At 39.9% G+C, this 13,946-nt stretch overlaps 1 protein-coding gene across 1 annotated transcript in view; it reads right to left on the bottom strand.

Annotated features, from left to right (window-relative positions):
• Positions 1–10,000: 10,000 nt before the first annotated feature.
• DHX15 (DEAH-box helicase 15) overlaps positions 10,001–13,946 on the bottom strand; it is a 61,628-nt gene continuing 57,682 nt past the window's right edge. Inside the window, exons 13-14 of the mRNA XM_003985486.5 lie at positions 12,040–12,209; positions 10,001–10,572 (exon numbers count right to left, since the gene is read on the bottom strand). Coding sequence (XP_003985535.1) covers positions 10,455–10,572; positions 12,040–12,209 — 288 coding nt within the window. The 3' untranslated portion in view covers positions 10,001–10,454. The remainder of the gene's footprint in view (positions 10,573–12,039; positions 12,210–13,946) is intronic.

The following is a 13,946-nucleotide window of genomic DNA, read 5'->3' as shown; positions in this document are numbered from 1 at the left end:
GGGCATGATGCTGAGTTCACCCAGTATATCAATACTTTGGTTATTTATTTGTAAATCAGATGATGACTTCAGCAGATTGGAGCACAAGATCTATCAACAGGCACAGTCACAGACACTACACTCTGTCAATTCATAAATCAATCTGGATTACCCGTGAAAAGCTTGTGATTCCTTTCAATACATCCAATACATTCCGGATACTTCCCTGAAAGCCTCCCCTACCATGAAATCAAGAAGGGAAAGCATTCAGGTGACGCAGATCTGCTTGTCTTGGTCACAGCAGTATCGATGTTTACACAGGGGAATCTCTTTCCAAGGAACTTCACGAGAATCCAAAGAGTCAGGGAAAAAGCAAGACCGATCTCTGGAAAGAGGTCACAATAATTGTTTCAAGTTCCATATAAAGAACAGAGGTTTGGGTCGCCGGGATAGCTCAGTTGATTAAGTGGCTGATTCTCCTGGTTTCGGCGCAGGTCACGATCTCACGGTACAGGAGTTCAAACCCCACGTCAGGCTCCACACTGCTAGTGCTGCCCGCGGGGAGCCTGCTTGGGACTCCCTCACTCCTCCCCTGCCCCTCTCTCAAAACAAATACATTAAAAAAAAAAAAAAAAAAAAGAATGGAGCTTTATTAAGGCCCCCACGAAATACCTACTTAATTCATATTTTTAACAGTGGAATAGGAAAAGCTGTCAAGTATGGGCATCCATTGGACCAGAAGTTCTGGGTTATTTCATTTAGTGAACCAAACACTCTGGGTAAAGTACTATAATCAAGCCTCCCCTTATACAAATGAGGAATCAGGTTAGGGTAAGTCACAAATCCACAATCTTACTGCTGGGTAAGGGCAGAGATGGGGTTTAAAACCTGATTGGAAAAGGAAAAAATAAAATCCGGTCTGTTTACCAAAGTGCATTACATCATATTCTTGCCCCATTCCATTACATACCCTTGAACAATCTGGTTTTTAGTCTAATGGGTGAAAAGAGAAGGAAGTCTTAAGTTCTATCACTGCCAGTAATAAGGGAACAGTAATATAAAAAACCAAACCCAAGAAAGCCACAGAAGTTGTATTTGTAAAATACAAGAAGAGTTCCTGCATACCAGACCTAGGGTTAGGTACTAGGGACAGAGACAAGCAACACAGCTCTGGGACGCCCAGCCTAGTGGAGAAAAACAGCCTCAAATACTCTGTACTCAAAGTAGAGAAATGAGAGAGACAATCTATCACCACGATGGCTCCAAGTCATGGGGAAAAACAGTTTAGTGTGAATGAGCAGGAGGAAATAAACACGCTTCACTTTGGTTTGCAAACATTTCTCACTCATATATTTTTTAAGTTTATTTATTTTGAAAGTGAGAGAGAGAGAGTACATGCAAGTGTGGGAGGAAGAGAGAGAGAGAGAGACAGAATCCTGAACAGGCTCCGTGTGCTCAGCACAGAGCCCGATGCGGGGGCTCGATCTCATGAATGATGAGATCACGATCTGAGCCAAAATCAAGGATTGTACAACTCAACTGAGTGAGCCACCCAGACACCCCGGTTGGAAATATTTCTAATCCCAAAACTGAACAAATGACTTTTGGATTATGTTCGCTTCAGACTTCCCTTCAGATTATATTCACTGATCCATTCTGAAAACACAATCAGGAGAAGGTTGCACTGAAAACCCACACTGTAATAAACAAATTACCAGTTAAAAAAAGGTATCCTTATCATACCCTTACAGCCCCACTTAAGAAGAGGACCAGGGATACAATAATAAAGTCCCCTTTCCATTTTCTGGTGTACATTAAACCAGAATGGAACACTGTGGTCATAGAGATGCCTAATACACAATTCAAATAGTGCTCTAAACTTATGGGCATCACAATCTTAGGACCACGCAGCAGATCAAAAATTCCAAACTGGCTTTATACATCCAAGCTCCCTGGTAGACAGCTCAGGGGAAAGTCATGTAGTACAGGGGCCCTTAGGCAGAGTAAGGAATAGCCAGTTGTGCTGTTAAGTGGCCGCAGGACCTTGGAACTCAGTACCCCCCCCCCCAGAAAAATGGAAATAATGTAATACACCCCAGAGTTGTAAGGTTCGGTTCTCATAAAGGACTCTGAAGAGTTCCTATGAACTATTTTAAAAGTCGCTACTGATTGCTTTCTCTTTTCCTCCACCATGCCTGATCATTTCTATTGCCTTCAGTCTATCTTACTATTTCTTAGTGAAAACATGACCACAACCTGCAAGAGCGATCGACTCGTGTCAGTCCTCTACAAAAAAGGTACCCATTATTACACTTCTCCACTAATAAAGCAAAAATGGGGAAATGTGTTTCACCCTGCAAACAAGGTACCTTGTACCAGAGCTGACATGAGCGGATCCTAATCATTACATTATTTTAAAGGGACAACTCTAAAGCAATCAGTCATTAGTTTCTGTACAAAGTCCTGTATTTCTTGAAGGTGATTAAATGTCTCCAGAGGGCAAGTGCAGGCAGACATTCAAAGCTTAAAAACTATCTTCAACATCATCAATACAGCCCCTCTTAAATGTAAAAAGGTAAATAATAAAACATTAACGATCTTAAGTCAAAGAAATTTCTTTCATTAATCAATCTGGGGAAGTAATGATTACACAAAACCACCAAATACAAAGCTTTAACAATTTTTTAAGTATTTTACAAAATAGCACTGTATGTTTTTACACTAAGGAGAACTGAGATTGTACAATTAAGGGCAAATATACTCAAGTAATGTCATACATACACGATCACCATTCAGAGATGAAATTTCTCATCATTTCTGTTACAATTTCTGTTACGAGTTTATCATTCCTCAAAAATTAAAATGTTTCCCTTTTAAAGAACAACGTTAGCACTGGTAGGTAAATCCTATGAATCAAATACAGGGTTCTTTGATAAGACACTAAACAGACCTAGTGCAATAAGGCTGAAATATTCCCCACAATCTAGCCTTAGCAATTCTACTTCTTAGCAATTCTACATCTAAAGTAAAACAACACACACCTCTGTAAGCATCAAAATAAATTTCCATTCATTAAGGGTTGTTAAGTAAGTCACTCCCTAAAATTGAGAGCATGCCTCATTTCACTCATCAGGCTTCAGATCTGGCTATGACAAAATTTCAATTGCCCAACGATTCATATAAAAAATGAATCTATGAGCTGAAATGAAGAGGCTTCTCAGCAAAGACATCACAACCATTACTGTGTACTGAATGTATTCACCAATGCTACTGACCAAACACCACAGAAGCACAAGGCAGGAGGAAAATTCACAGATACTAGATGAGTTTATGGGGACAGCTGTCATCAATGATTCTTTTTAATGGCAAGATCTTAAAGATTTTACCACATTTCTTCACGCCTAGGCACCCCTATCAAGCTGGGCAGCCTTCTCCCGATTTTTCCATTCCCAGGCTAAGACCACAGAAGAGGAACCAAAGAAGAAATCCATTGTCAACTTCACACATTACTCCCCTCCCTCAAGCCTGAACTTGATCCCTGCACTCTCCCCCTAAGAGGCCATTTGAGTTGAGGTCCCTTAACTGTCCCTTCTTTATCCTAATCTTTCTAAGGCAATTTTCTCATTTCTCAGGTGAACGCAACCAAGCTTGGCCTCAACCCCACTCTCTCCTGAGACATTAATTTGAAATTTCCCCCCCAAAACATGTTAAGGTGGATGAACAGGGCAGAGGCAGAGAGAGGGACAGAGAATCTCAAGCAGGCAATGCACTGAAGCATGGAGCCTGAAGCGGGGCTCAAACCCACAAACCCAAAGATCATGATGTGAAGCGAAATCAGTCAGATGCTCAATAAACTGAGCCACCCAGGCGCCCCTAAAACAGGATCCCTCCTCTTGATCTCAATCCTAACCATACGACTTCTTGTAAAAAGTAGCCTTTGCAAGTTTTTTCCACTTCAAAACCCTCTCTCACTCAACATCGCCTACAGAGGCCAGGGGGGTGGCAGAGTGAAGGAAGGCAAGGGGGTCTGGCAAACCAGAACAGGCACCTACCTACAGGGAGCAGCCATAACCCCAGAGTAGCAGATTACCTCAAGTGCCGCGCTTAAACATCAGGAAGGCCTGTCCTGGCCAGACCTACGGATATTTTGGGTCGAAATGCCCCATCAGGGCTACGTGAGACAGATGGGCAGGCTGCCTCCGGCTCTCTTGGCTACCTGCTTGCAGCCTCCACCTTCATCCCTATGTAAGGTGGCTGAAGACCAAACTGCCAAAGCCGGTGGCCTTCTTCAACATGCACAGCCCTCATCCATCCCACCTTCCTGCAACACGAAGCTGCAAGAATTTTTCTCTCTCTTGGTCTCTCCTTCATCTCGCCCATTCCCTTTCGAAGGATTCTGTCTGTAAATTTCTGCCATTTTTCTTCTAGCGGCAGCTAGGATCTCCATAGAACGCTCTCAAGTCTGGATTCCCAACTGGCACGCCACTCATTCGCTCACTCACACGCTAAACCAGCTATCTTTAATCACTATTTTTTCTTTGTATCACTACTTTATCTCTTGCTCTTTCACTCTTACTCTTCTGTTCAGTTTAGTCTCACTATTTAGGCTATAGTATTTTTTCGAGCGGCGGCCAATGCCCACCTCCTACACTCTATCCTCTCTACTGAACTCAGATCCACTCCCAACCTGGCCTCCAAAGCCCTCCGTGACTCAACCCCAACCTACCTTCACAACCTCATCTGTCCTTACTCTGTATCGTTGAAATAAATTTTAGGACCCAAACGGAGCCACTCCTGGCCGGAGTGCCACTTCAGCAAACCAAGTCAGGTTAATTTTGGTTTGACCAGAAATGCCAAACGTCAAGGCAACTCTGGGCCTTCTCACCTCAAACAAGGTTGTCAACGTGGCTGACAATCAGACATTTCCTACTTGTCTTCCCTTGTTCTTTATTCTTTATCCTGTAAAAGCTTCTTGCCTTCTGCCCTGTTTTGCAGCCCTCTAAAAGGAGATGGTCTACCTTATGAAGTGTTTTTCTGTATCACCTAAATAGTCTTCTTTAACCGTTTCTCTAACAGTTTAGAGAACATGCTCCAGCCAAACTATGCTCCTTGCTGTCCCTTTAAGAGACCATCAACACTGGCCCTGAACACCAAAGGTACAAACCATTAAAGGAATTAAGGAAGGATAAATTGGACTTACACAGTATTTAAAAGTTCTGTTTTTACAAAGACTCTTAAGAAAATGAAAGCCAGCAGACGGGGACATTTGCAAAACGTGTATCTCAGTAAGAACTTAGATCCAGAATACACAGGACTCTTAAACTCCACGATAAAACTCATTTTAAAAAGAGTGAAGGATGCGACCAGTCACTTCACCAAAGAGGAGATATGAATGGCAAACGGGCACAAGAAAAGATGCTTGACACCGCTAAGTATTAGTCATTCGCGAAATGTAAACTGAAACCACAATGAAGAACTAAGATATACCCACTACAATGGCAAACAGAAAACAAAAATGGGTAACTACCAGATTTTGGTGAGCTGCAGGGCAACTGAAACACCTGTACATTGCTGGTGGGACAGCAAAAAGGTACAGTACTTTGAAAAACTAGTTGGCACCTTCTCCTAAAATCCAACATGCACGTATCCTACAACCCAAGGGAAATAAAAACCCATATCCATACAAAGGTCTGCATGCAAACAGTCTTACTCACAATAGCCAAAAGCTGGAAATAACCCAACTTCCTAGCAACTAATAAATGCATGAACAAATATGGTACATACATAATGGACCATTATCCAGCAATCAACAGGAATGCACTGATACGTGCAGTATGGATGAATCTTAAAAGTAATGAAAGAAACCAGATACAAAACCGCATACAGTAAGTACCATCCCATTTCTGACATTCTGGAAAAGGCAAAAACAGAAGGACAAAGTTAAGTGGTTGCAGAGCACTGGGGAGTGGGGCAAGAGGATCTGCTACAAAGAACAGGGGAAAGGAAGCCCTCTCGGTTGATGAAAATGCTGTGTAGACTGTGGTGATGATCACACAACTGCATAAACTGTTCACACTTAACACTGAAGACCTAAAAAGGGGGGGATCATTTGAGTAAACTATGCATCAATTAAAGCGTAACTTTAAAAACGGTCTGAACTATGACTCTTGGCCTGAAATCCTGTTAATCATCTAAGAAATCCTCCGTGCTGATTGAAAGCCTAATATGTGAGGTCCAACTAAAACTCCTCCACAAAATTTCCCGATTCCTTAACCCAGAAGTTGCAAGTGGCTGCCCAGAATCCAGCTTTAAGTGTTAAGAAAAAAAATTTACAGATTTCTAAAAGGAAGATTTCACCCATCATTTTGCTATTTCCAGTTTTGTTTGAAATACCATCAGGGATTTTGTGACAACACTTGCTTAATTATAACCCATCCTTCCTGATACCTATAGCTCTTTGATCCGTCTTATCACAGTCATTATACCATGCTTCATATTCAGATCTTTGCACATTTTTTAACTAGACCATAATTTGAGATGATCTCTGAATTATGAATCTACTCCTTATAATCCCACACAATGCCTTTAAGAGCTGGTGCTTAATAAAATGAACAACCATCAGTACCACTAAGTAATTTCTAGAGAAATCCTATGAAGGAATACTACTAATGAAATGAAATCGCTGATATCAGGGAGAATGTGAAAGAACAAAAATAAGAACAAACAAAAACACCCCAAGTTATTTAAATGTGGCTTTGCCAAGTTTATGACTTGAGTTCTCCATCACGTTCCATTTACTACAACCTACTATAATTACAAATGAAGGCCCTACAAAAAACAGCATCTTTTAAGAGAGGATAAAAAGAAGCCCACATATAAATCAAAAATGTAAGAAAATTGGCCACACCTAAGAACTCCCAGGTTGGGCTACATTTAGCACGCAACTGGTAACAGAGGTGGTGACAGAGAACTGCTTTTGCTAACTTTGGTTCAAATACTCTAGAAATGAGCAATCGCCGAGTCCAAGCTAGAGAATTCGGTCAAGCAAACCAGTGTCCATAATCTAGCCAGTGTGCTCCAAGAGAAGGAATCAGAAGTCACTGCAGCAGCATGTTCTCAATGCAAGATAAACTACTTGACCACCCGCACAATGGTTCTCTATGGGGCCATCTCACCCATCGGTACAGGGCTGGCGCATCACTATAAATACCTAAGAACACAACTGCCCCCCCCCCCGCTTTCTCTAGGATAAAAAGAAGTTTTAAAATTCAAATCATTGCTTAAATAGGTACATACCAAATCTGTCAACTTTATTTCTAAGTTCAATAGATGGTGAGGTCTCTGAAGATTATCAATGCCCACGGTCTGTGAGGGTCTTTTCTTGGCCCTGAGCCACATGCCAAACTATCACATAAAAATTAGAGATCTCGGGGCGCCTGGGTGGCGCAGTCGGTTAAGCGTCCGACTTCAGCCAGGTCACGATCTCGCGGTCTGTGAGTTCGAGCCCCGCGTCGGGCTCTGGGCTGATGGCTCGGAGCCTGGAGCCTGTTTCCGATTCTGTGTCTCCCTCTCTCTCTGCCCCTCCCCCGTTCATGCTCTGTCTCTCTCTGTCCCAAAAAATAAATAAACGTTGAAAAAAAAAAAATTAAAAAAAAAAATTAGAGACCTTAAATTTACGGTAAGATTAGTATGAACCAAAATTATGCTGCGGATGTTTGAACGGTTAATGTGATCCTCAGCTGCATTAACAGAAATGATGTCATGTCTGGTCCCCTGAGAAACACAAGTTCCAGTCGAGACCACAGTACTGACTACAATCCAAAGAATACCTAGCAGAATCAGGAATATTCAGGATTATCTAGCAACCATACCGAAGAGGGGAAAACAGGCTCTTCAGCCTAAGTCAGAGTAAAGAAAGAAGACAAAGTTAAGTATCTAAATAGCATCATGCAGTAAAACAAACATCCTTATTTAACTAACTTTGCTCTAAAAGCAAGAAATAGAAACAATTAGTCACGGAGAAAGAAATTTTAACTCAGCATTTCTAGCAAACTATTAAGATGTCTTCAAAAGTAATGGTTTTCTTTAAAGTATCTGAACACAGGAGATGGCCATCAAAATTATGCACAAGAGAAGCTGAAGGCATTTGTGTTACCTTACAAGCCTCAAATCCTAGGACTAAGTCCTACGTTTTCTGTTTTGTGGGGTTCTGGCTAAGCAGTGTGACTGGAGAGGTGTATTTTGTCCTATTCCCCCACGTTGAGTTCATTTCCTCAACTCGTTGCCCAATTTCTACTTGCTGATGGCCTTCCTTTCTTATGCTACATTCACAACAAAAAGCAGCTCCACTGTTTTGAGGCAAGATTTCTTCAAGAAAACAAGATCATCAAGAAAGATTTTCGGAGTATTAGGGACAACGTTTTACATTTAATTTTCTTGTTCCACACCACTGAGGGGATTCATTTGATAGTTGTAACCACCTAGGTAAACAAGGGAAATTGTAACCATGTTTGTAGCCAATTGGCAAGCCTATAATAAATGGGTTAAAGGACACCAATTTTAAGAGCCGCACCTCTGTGAGTAACATCAGTGCTTAAGACTCACAGCTTTGGTCAGATGTGGCCGGGCTTGCAGAACTGAACAGTTGGGGTCGGCATGAGGGCAGAATAAAAAAGAGCTCAGCTCGCGCTACCGTTTCCACACAGCCACTCCCAGTGCACACTCATCACTTACCAAGATGTAAAGAGCACGGCTGTTCCTAGAAACTCTGCCAAATGCCAACCTGCATTCTTGACATCAGCATGGCAACTTAAGTTTCTCGTTAAGAAAACTTAATGGTCTCATTTAGGATTTTAAAAAGCACAAGATTAAACAATACATACGCAACACTGACATCTATTTAAAACTAGATAGATGGTCACATTATAAGAGGATGCAACTGAAAAAAAAAATGCAACATAATACTTTGGCAAAAGGTGCCGGTTTAGGGGAAACAAATCTAAGTGCCTAGATTTTCTTAACATAATCTAAAAAAAAATAAAATAAAAATAAAAAAAATTCTAGCAGATAATGTTGCCAATACTTAAAGCAGAATAAATTGTTAAGGGTAACCTAAAATATCATCTCAGCATGTAAATTATTCCATGAAAAGAACATGAGGCATTTCCAGAAGCATCTGAACTCTTCTAAGCCACCAGCATCGTTTAAGAACAGCTACCTATACAGTAAAAAGTATACAGCCTGAAAAATTCTAATCTGCCGAATTAACTCCCTTAAACTGCGTTAAGATGTATGCTTCAAAGTACATTTAAATTCCAACTACACACACCTATAAATTCCCTTTAACATTTAAATATTTGTAAAAGAGAGGGAGGAAGAGAAGACGGGAGTCCAGACATTAATGAGTACAGTATTTAATCTTTAAGTGAAAGGAAGTGATTTATCACAGGCCCTTTGATGGGTCACACCAAACACCTCATTTGCTGTTAAAAAGGTGTTTTTAACTTGTCTACTGCCTGTCACAGGAAATGGAAAGTCAAATTCACATTTTAACACACTAATTACTTTGTAGACTGCATAAACTATCCAACGCCGAGATTCTAGTAAAATGGACTAAGATCTGTAATATAACATCACTCCCTACTATCTAGTTAATACAAATACATGTTGGTTTCAGAAGCTAGGGTGTTTCTCTTGTATAGAAAAGATCTACTAAAAATGTGGTGCAAAATCAGCCTTATGAAATAAACTTTAAGACCAGAGAAAGCTATTCATTACTCTGCCTTGTGAATGAAAACCATATACTTTTATCCCATTAGATCACACCCTGATTAACCTAACAAAGTGCCACACTATGTTCTTGAAAATACTGCTTTAATGACTACTTTATCTACGGAAGTAGGAAAGGTTGTGGAACGATGCTAAGTATGTAATCATGGTATACTTACAATTTAAAAAAATAGCCCCATGCTTGAGAAGAAGCCATAAAGAGACTAGAACAAAGATATCAAAGTGCTTTGGCTGAAATTAGTATAAATAGACTTTATTGAAGTCAGTGCCTCTGTACTGAGACAGAAGATTGTGTCTACATAAGCACAAGTTGTAACATTTCACAACTTCTAAAAGGAATGTCAACAATTACAACGATCATGCATACCATGGTCGATAATCACATTTTAGAAGCATTTTCAACCATTTCTAAAGAAATGCTTATAACATTGTTATATATAGAACTACTTTCAATAAACTGCAAAACATTGATCGACTTTTCCAGTATGAGCTACAGTGTCAACACAAAAGGGAGGCATAAATGTTTAATTTATGAAATCAGAATGGAATATTTACTGTAAAGAAAAATTAAAAAGCTTTCAAATAAAGGCCATTATTGAACCAACGTGAAGAGCACAACTTGAACTTTTGAGTTCATTCATCTTTTAAAGCTGTCCTCTGAATAACTTCAGTTCTAAGCACTGAATTCAGTACTGTGAATATTCCTTGGATTGAAGTTTGGCAATGATGCGGTCCAACTGTCTCTTTGCTTCACACTGTGGGAAATTGCTCATGTCATAATATTGAGGGGCAATTTTCACCAACCTGTCCGGAAGGGGGGGAAAAATTACCAAATTAACATTTAATTAAAGTACTGGAGTTGCTAGTAGGATAGGAATTACTCATTAATATAATGATGAACAAAGGCAAATCTACAAACCCAAATCAACATTAAAATTACAAATGCCTAACACCACTTTTAGAAATGCCTTATTTTAGTTAGCATGTTGGACTTTCCATAGACTTAAAAAAAAAAAAAACCTGGAGATAAAATCTTTTAAAAACCTTTCTTTACATTAATACAAAGATATGAAAATTAGGCCACTAATCTCTTCACTTTAGAACACCGTTTTGACCAACCTCTCCAAGGTTAGAGTAACACAGGCTCTGTAGGAGAAATATCTTGGTATTCAAATGATTGGATCTTCTCAAAGTTTAATAACTATAAATATAGCTCTATACCCCAAAGAATTCCCTTGACTGAATCTTTTTTAATGTTTGGCCATACAATTTTTTCTCAACAAAGCCTTTTAAGATAAAATGGTAATGTCCTACACAAGTGTCAGAAGTCATAATAAATCTGTGTAGGAAAGAAAGCAGGCTCACAGCAAGTGTCATCAACTAAAAGAAGTGTTTTCAGTCCCACCATTCCCAGCTGACGTCTCCTATCTTAAGTTATAGAATGGATTCTGGCAAACCGACCAACCAACTAACCAAAACAAAAAGGCAAACACACAAAAGGGGAAGGGTGGTAATTTTGCTTAAAATGACGACAATCAGGGGCGCCTGGGTGGCTCAGTCGGTTAAGTGTCCAACTTCGGCTCAGGTCATGATTTCGCGGTTTGTGAGTTCGAGCCCCGCATTGGGCTCCGTGCTCACAGCTCAGAGCCTGGAGCCTGCTTTGGATTCTGTCTCCCCCTCTCTCTGCTCCTCCCCTGCTTGCACTCTGTCTGTCTGTCTCTCAAAAATAAATAAACATTAAAAAAAAAAAAAACTTTAAAAAATGATGGCAATCAGTTCCAATAACAAATTGCAAATCAAATATGCTAAGATACAACGAGATGTGTGGTTTTTAGGCTTGCTTAACTCTTTCCAAAGTATCAACATATAAATCATCAATAATTCAGAGCTAATGATAATGGAACAGAGAAAATACAAAGACTGACTGATATCTAGGACAGTACCAGGAGACTTGAGTCGATCACAACAGCAAGAGAAGGACTCCAAAGACCCTTGATGCTAGTCAGCTGTAATTTTGTATTTGGCTGCAAATCCTGCCCACACCCATACCAACAATCCCTCTGTCATCTTAGGAAAGCAAAATCACGAGAGAGAGATCAACCATACCATTCGGTGAAAGCCCCATACCTAAACATGGAGCACACATCCTGAGCTGATGAGACCATCAAGTTCCTCGGAATCAAAGGCAGGACAAGACTGCTGCCAACGAAGTCAGACTGCATTCTGAGCAAAATACTAACAAACTCTGTTAGGACAAAGGGTGTCGCTTACCATTCTGGCTTGATATCTGTACACGTCCGGATGTAATTCTTTGTTGTAAGAACAAACTCATTGTAAAGCACCCATTCAGGCTTGTGGTCAAGAACAGTAGAGGGATGCAACTGAACCACCTGGTTATCCTTCACAGTTAAGTAATGCCCTGTTCGTTCTAAATGTGCCACCTGAAACCAAAACCCAGTAAGTTAATACAATGCTTCTGATGTGCCAGTTACAAAACAAACATGTGAAAAGCTACCTATAGGATTAGGAACAAGCAGGCCTCATCTTTTGCTTTTAATTCAATGGCTACAGTTATTTTATCACTGCCTGATAAAAGCAGGGAACAGCAAACTACTGCAGGCCAAATCCAACTCACCGCCTGCATCTGTAAGGCCTATTGGCCAAAAATGGTTCATACATCTTTAAATAATTGGGGGTGGGGTAAAGAGATATGTAAAATTAAAAAGTAAAAATTATGTAATTTGCATTATGTAAATTATGTACTTGTATTACAAGTAAAAATTATGTAATTTGAATTTCAGGGTCCATAAGTACAGTCTGGTTGGAACCCAAGGACACTCATTTTGCCCATGGCTGCTTTTGCACTGCAAGGGCAGACAGAGCTGAGCAGGTGAACAGTGACCTCATGGGCCCACAGAGCCTCATATATATACTACCTGGTCCTTCCTGCTTTAGAAGGACTAGAAAGGGTTCTTTAGTGCCAGGTAACAACTATGTATTAGATGAACAATTACTAGAAGATTCACAATTAAGAGACAAAGAAAGCAAAAAGGAGTGAAAAGCAAAAGGTAGTCTACGGGGAGGGGAGGGGAGGGGAGGGGAGGGGAGGGGAGGGGAGGGGAGGAGAGGAGAGGAGAGAAGAGAAGAGAAGAGAAGAGAAGAGAAGAGAAGAGAAGAGAAGAGAAGAGAAGAGAAGAGAAGAGAAGAGAAGGGAAGAGAAGGAAAAGAAAAAGAATGGAGGGGGGAAGGTGCACGTAATTCCTTCCTGTACTTCTATGATCAAACATATTGATTGGTGGCACTTATGTAATAACTAATTAACAAACAGTGAAACAGAAGACGATACACCCCTTAAAATTCTAGACCTACAGTAATATGAAGAATGTGTGTGAATAATTGACATGAGTAACTTTGAATAAATAACAGAAAATGAACTCCATTTCCGTCACTAAATATTTACTAAGCACCTGCTAGGTGCCAGGTACTATATTGTATGCCCTGTTTCTAACAAAGTTTAATCCTGAGAGAATTAGAAACCCATTATGCTTGAATATGGCTTTGCCAATCTTTTCTGAATTAGAAGCAAATCTAAGAATATGTCAAAAAGAAGTCACTGTATCCTAGTACCTATTAAATATGAAGAATAAAGAGTCTGAAGAATGAATTTTCATACCTAGCTCTATTATTTTCCTAACTCTAATAAGCACGCAATCTTGGAAGACGTCACAATAAAAGTTCTTACTGTCACTATGATTTCAATTACAGACTATGCACCAATCAATTCTTATTTTGACTTTGCGCATTTGGGTCCGTTCTGTTTATTCAGCTCATCTGGCCTTAAGGCAGGCCACATCTTGCTTAATAGACACAGCCAAAAGAGAGAACGAGAAAACAACCAGGAGATAGAAGACATAATTAAAATCAATCCAATCCCAAGTAATGGATTGATTTGTTTTCAATTTTGCAACCACAGAGGTTTTTTTTAAACATAATTTGTTTTAAATCCCTTAAAATAAATGTCTGCTATGTTTACCTGACAAGCTGTGCTTCAGTTAGTAGAGTCCCCACTATATATATCACACTTCACACTAAATGAAACGTTTTAAATTACTTTTCATCTTATCACTTAAAATAACATTTTTGTCTTTTCCCAGCACCCGTGTCTCAGTTGTAAATAC

The sequence above is a fragment of the Felis catus genome, chromosome B1, assembly GCF_018350175.1.
Source record: "Felis catus isolate Fca126 chromosome B1, F.catus_Fca126_mat1.0, whole genome shotgun sequence".
NCBI classification, from domain to species: Eukaryota; Metazoa; Chordata; class Mammalia; order Carnivora; family Felidae; genus Felis; species Felis catus.
This window is presented reverse-complemented; position numbering and strand designations above follow the sequence as displayed.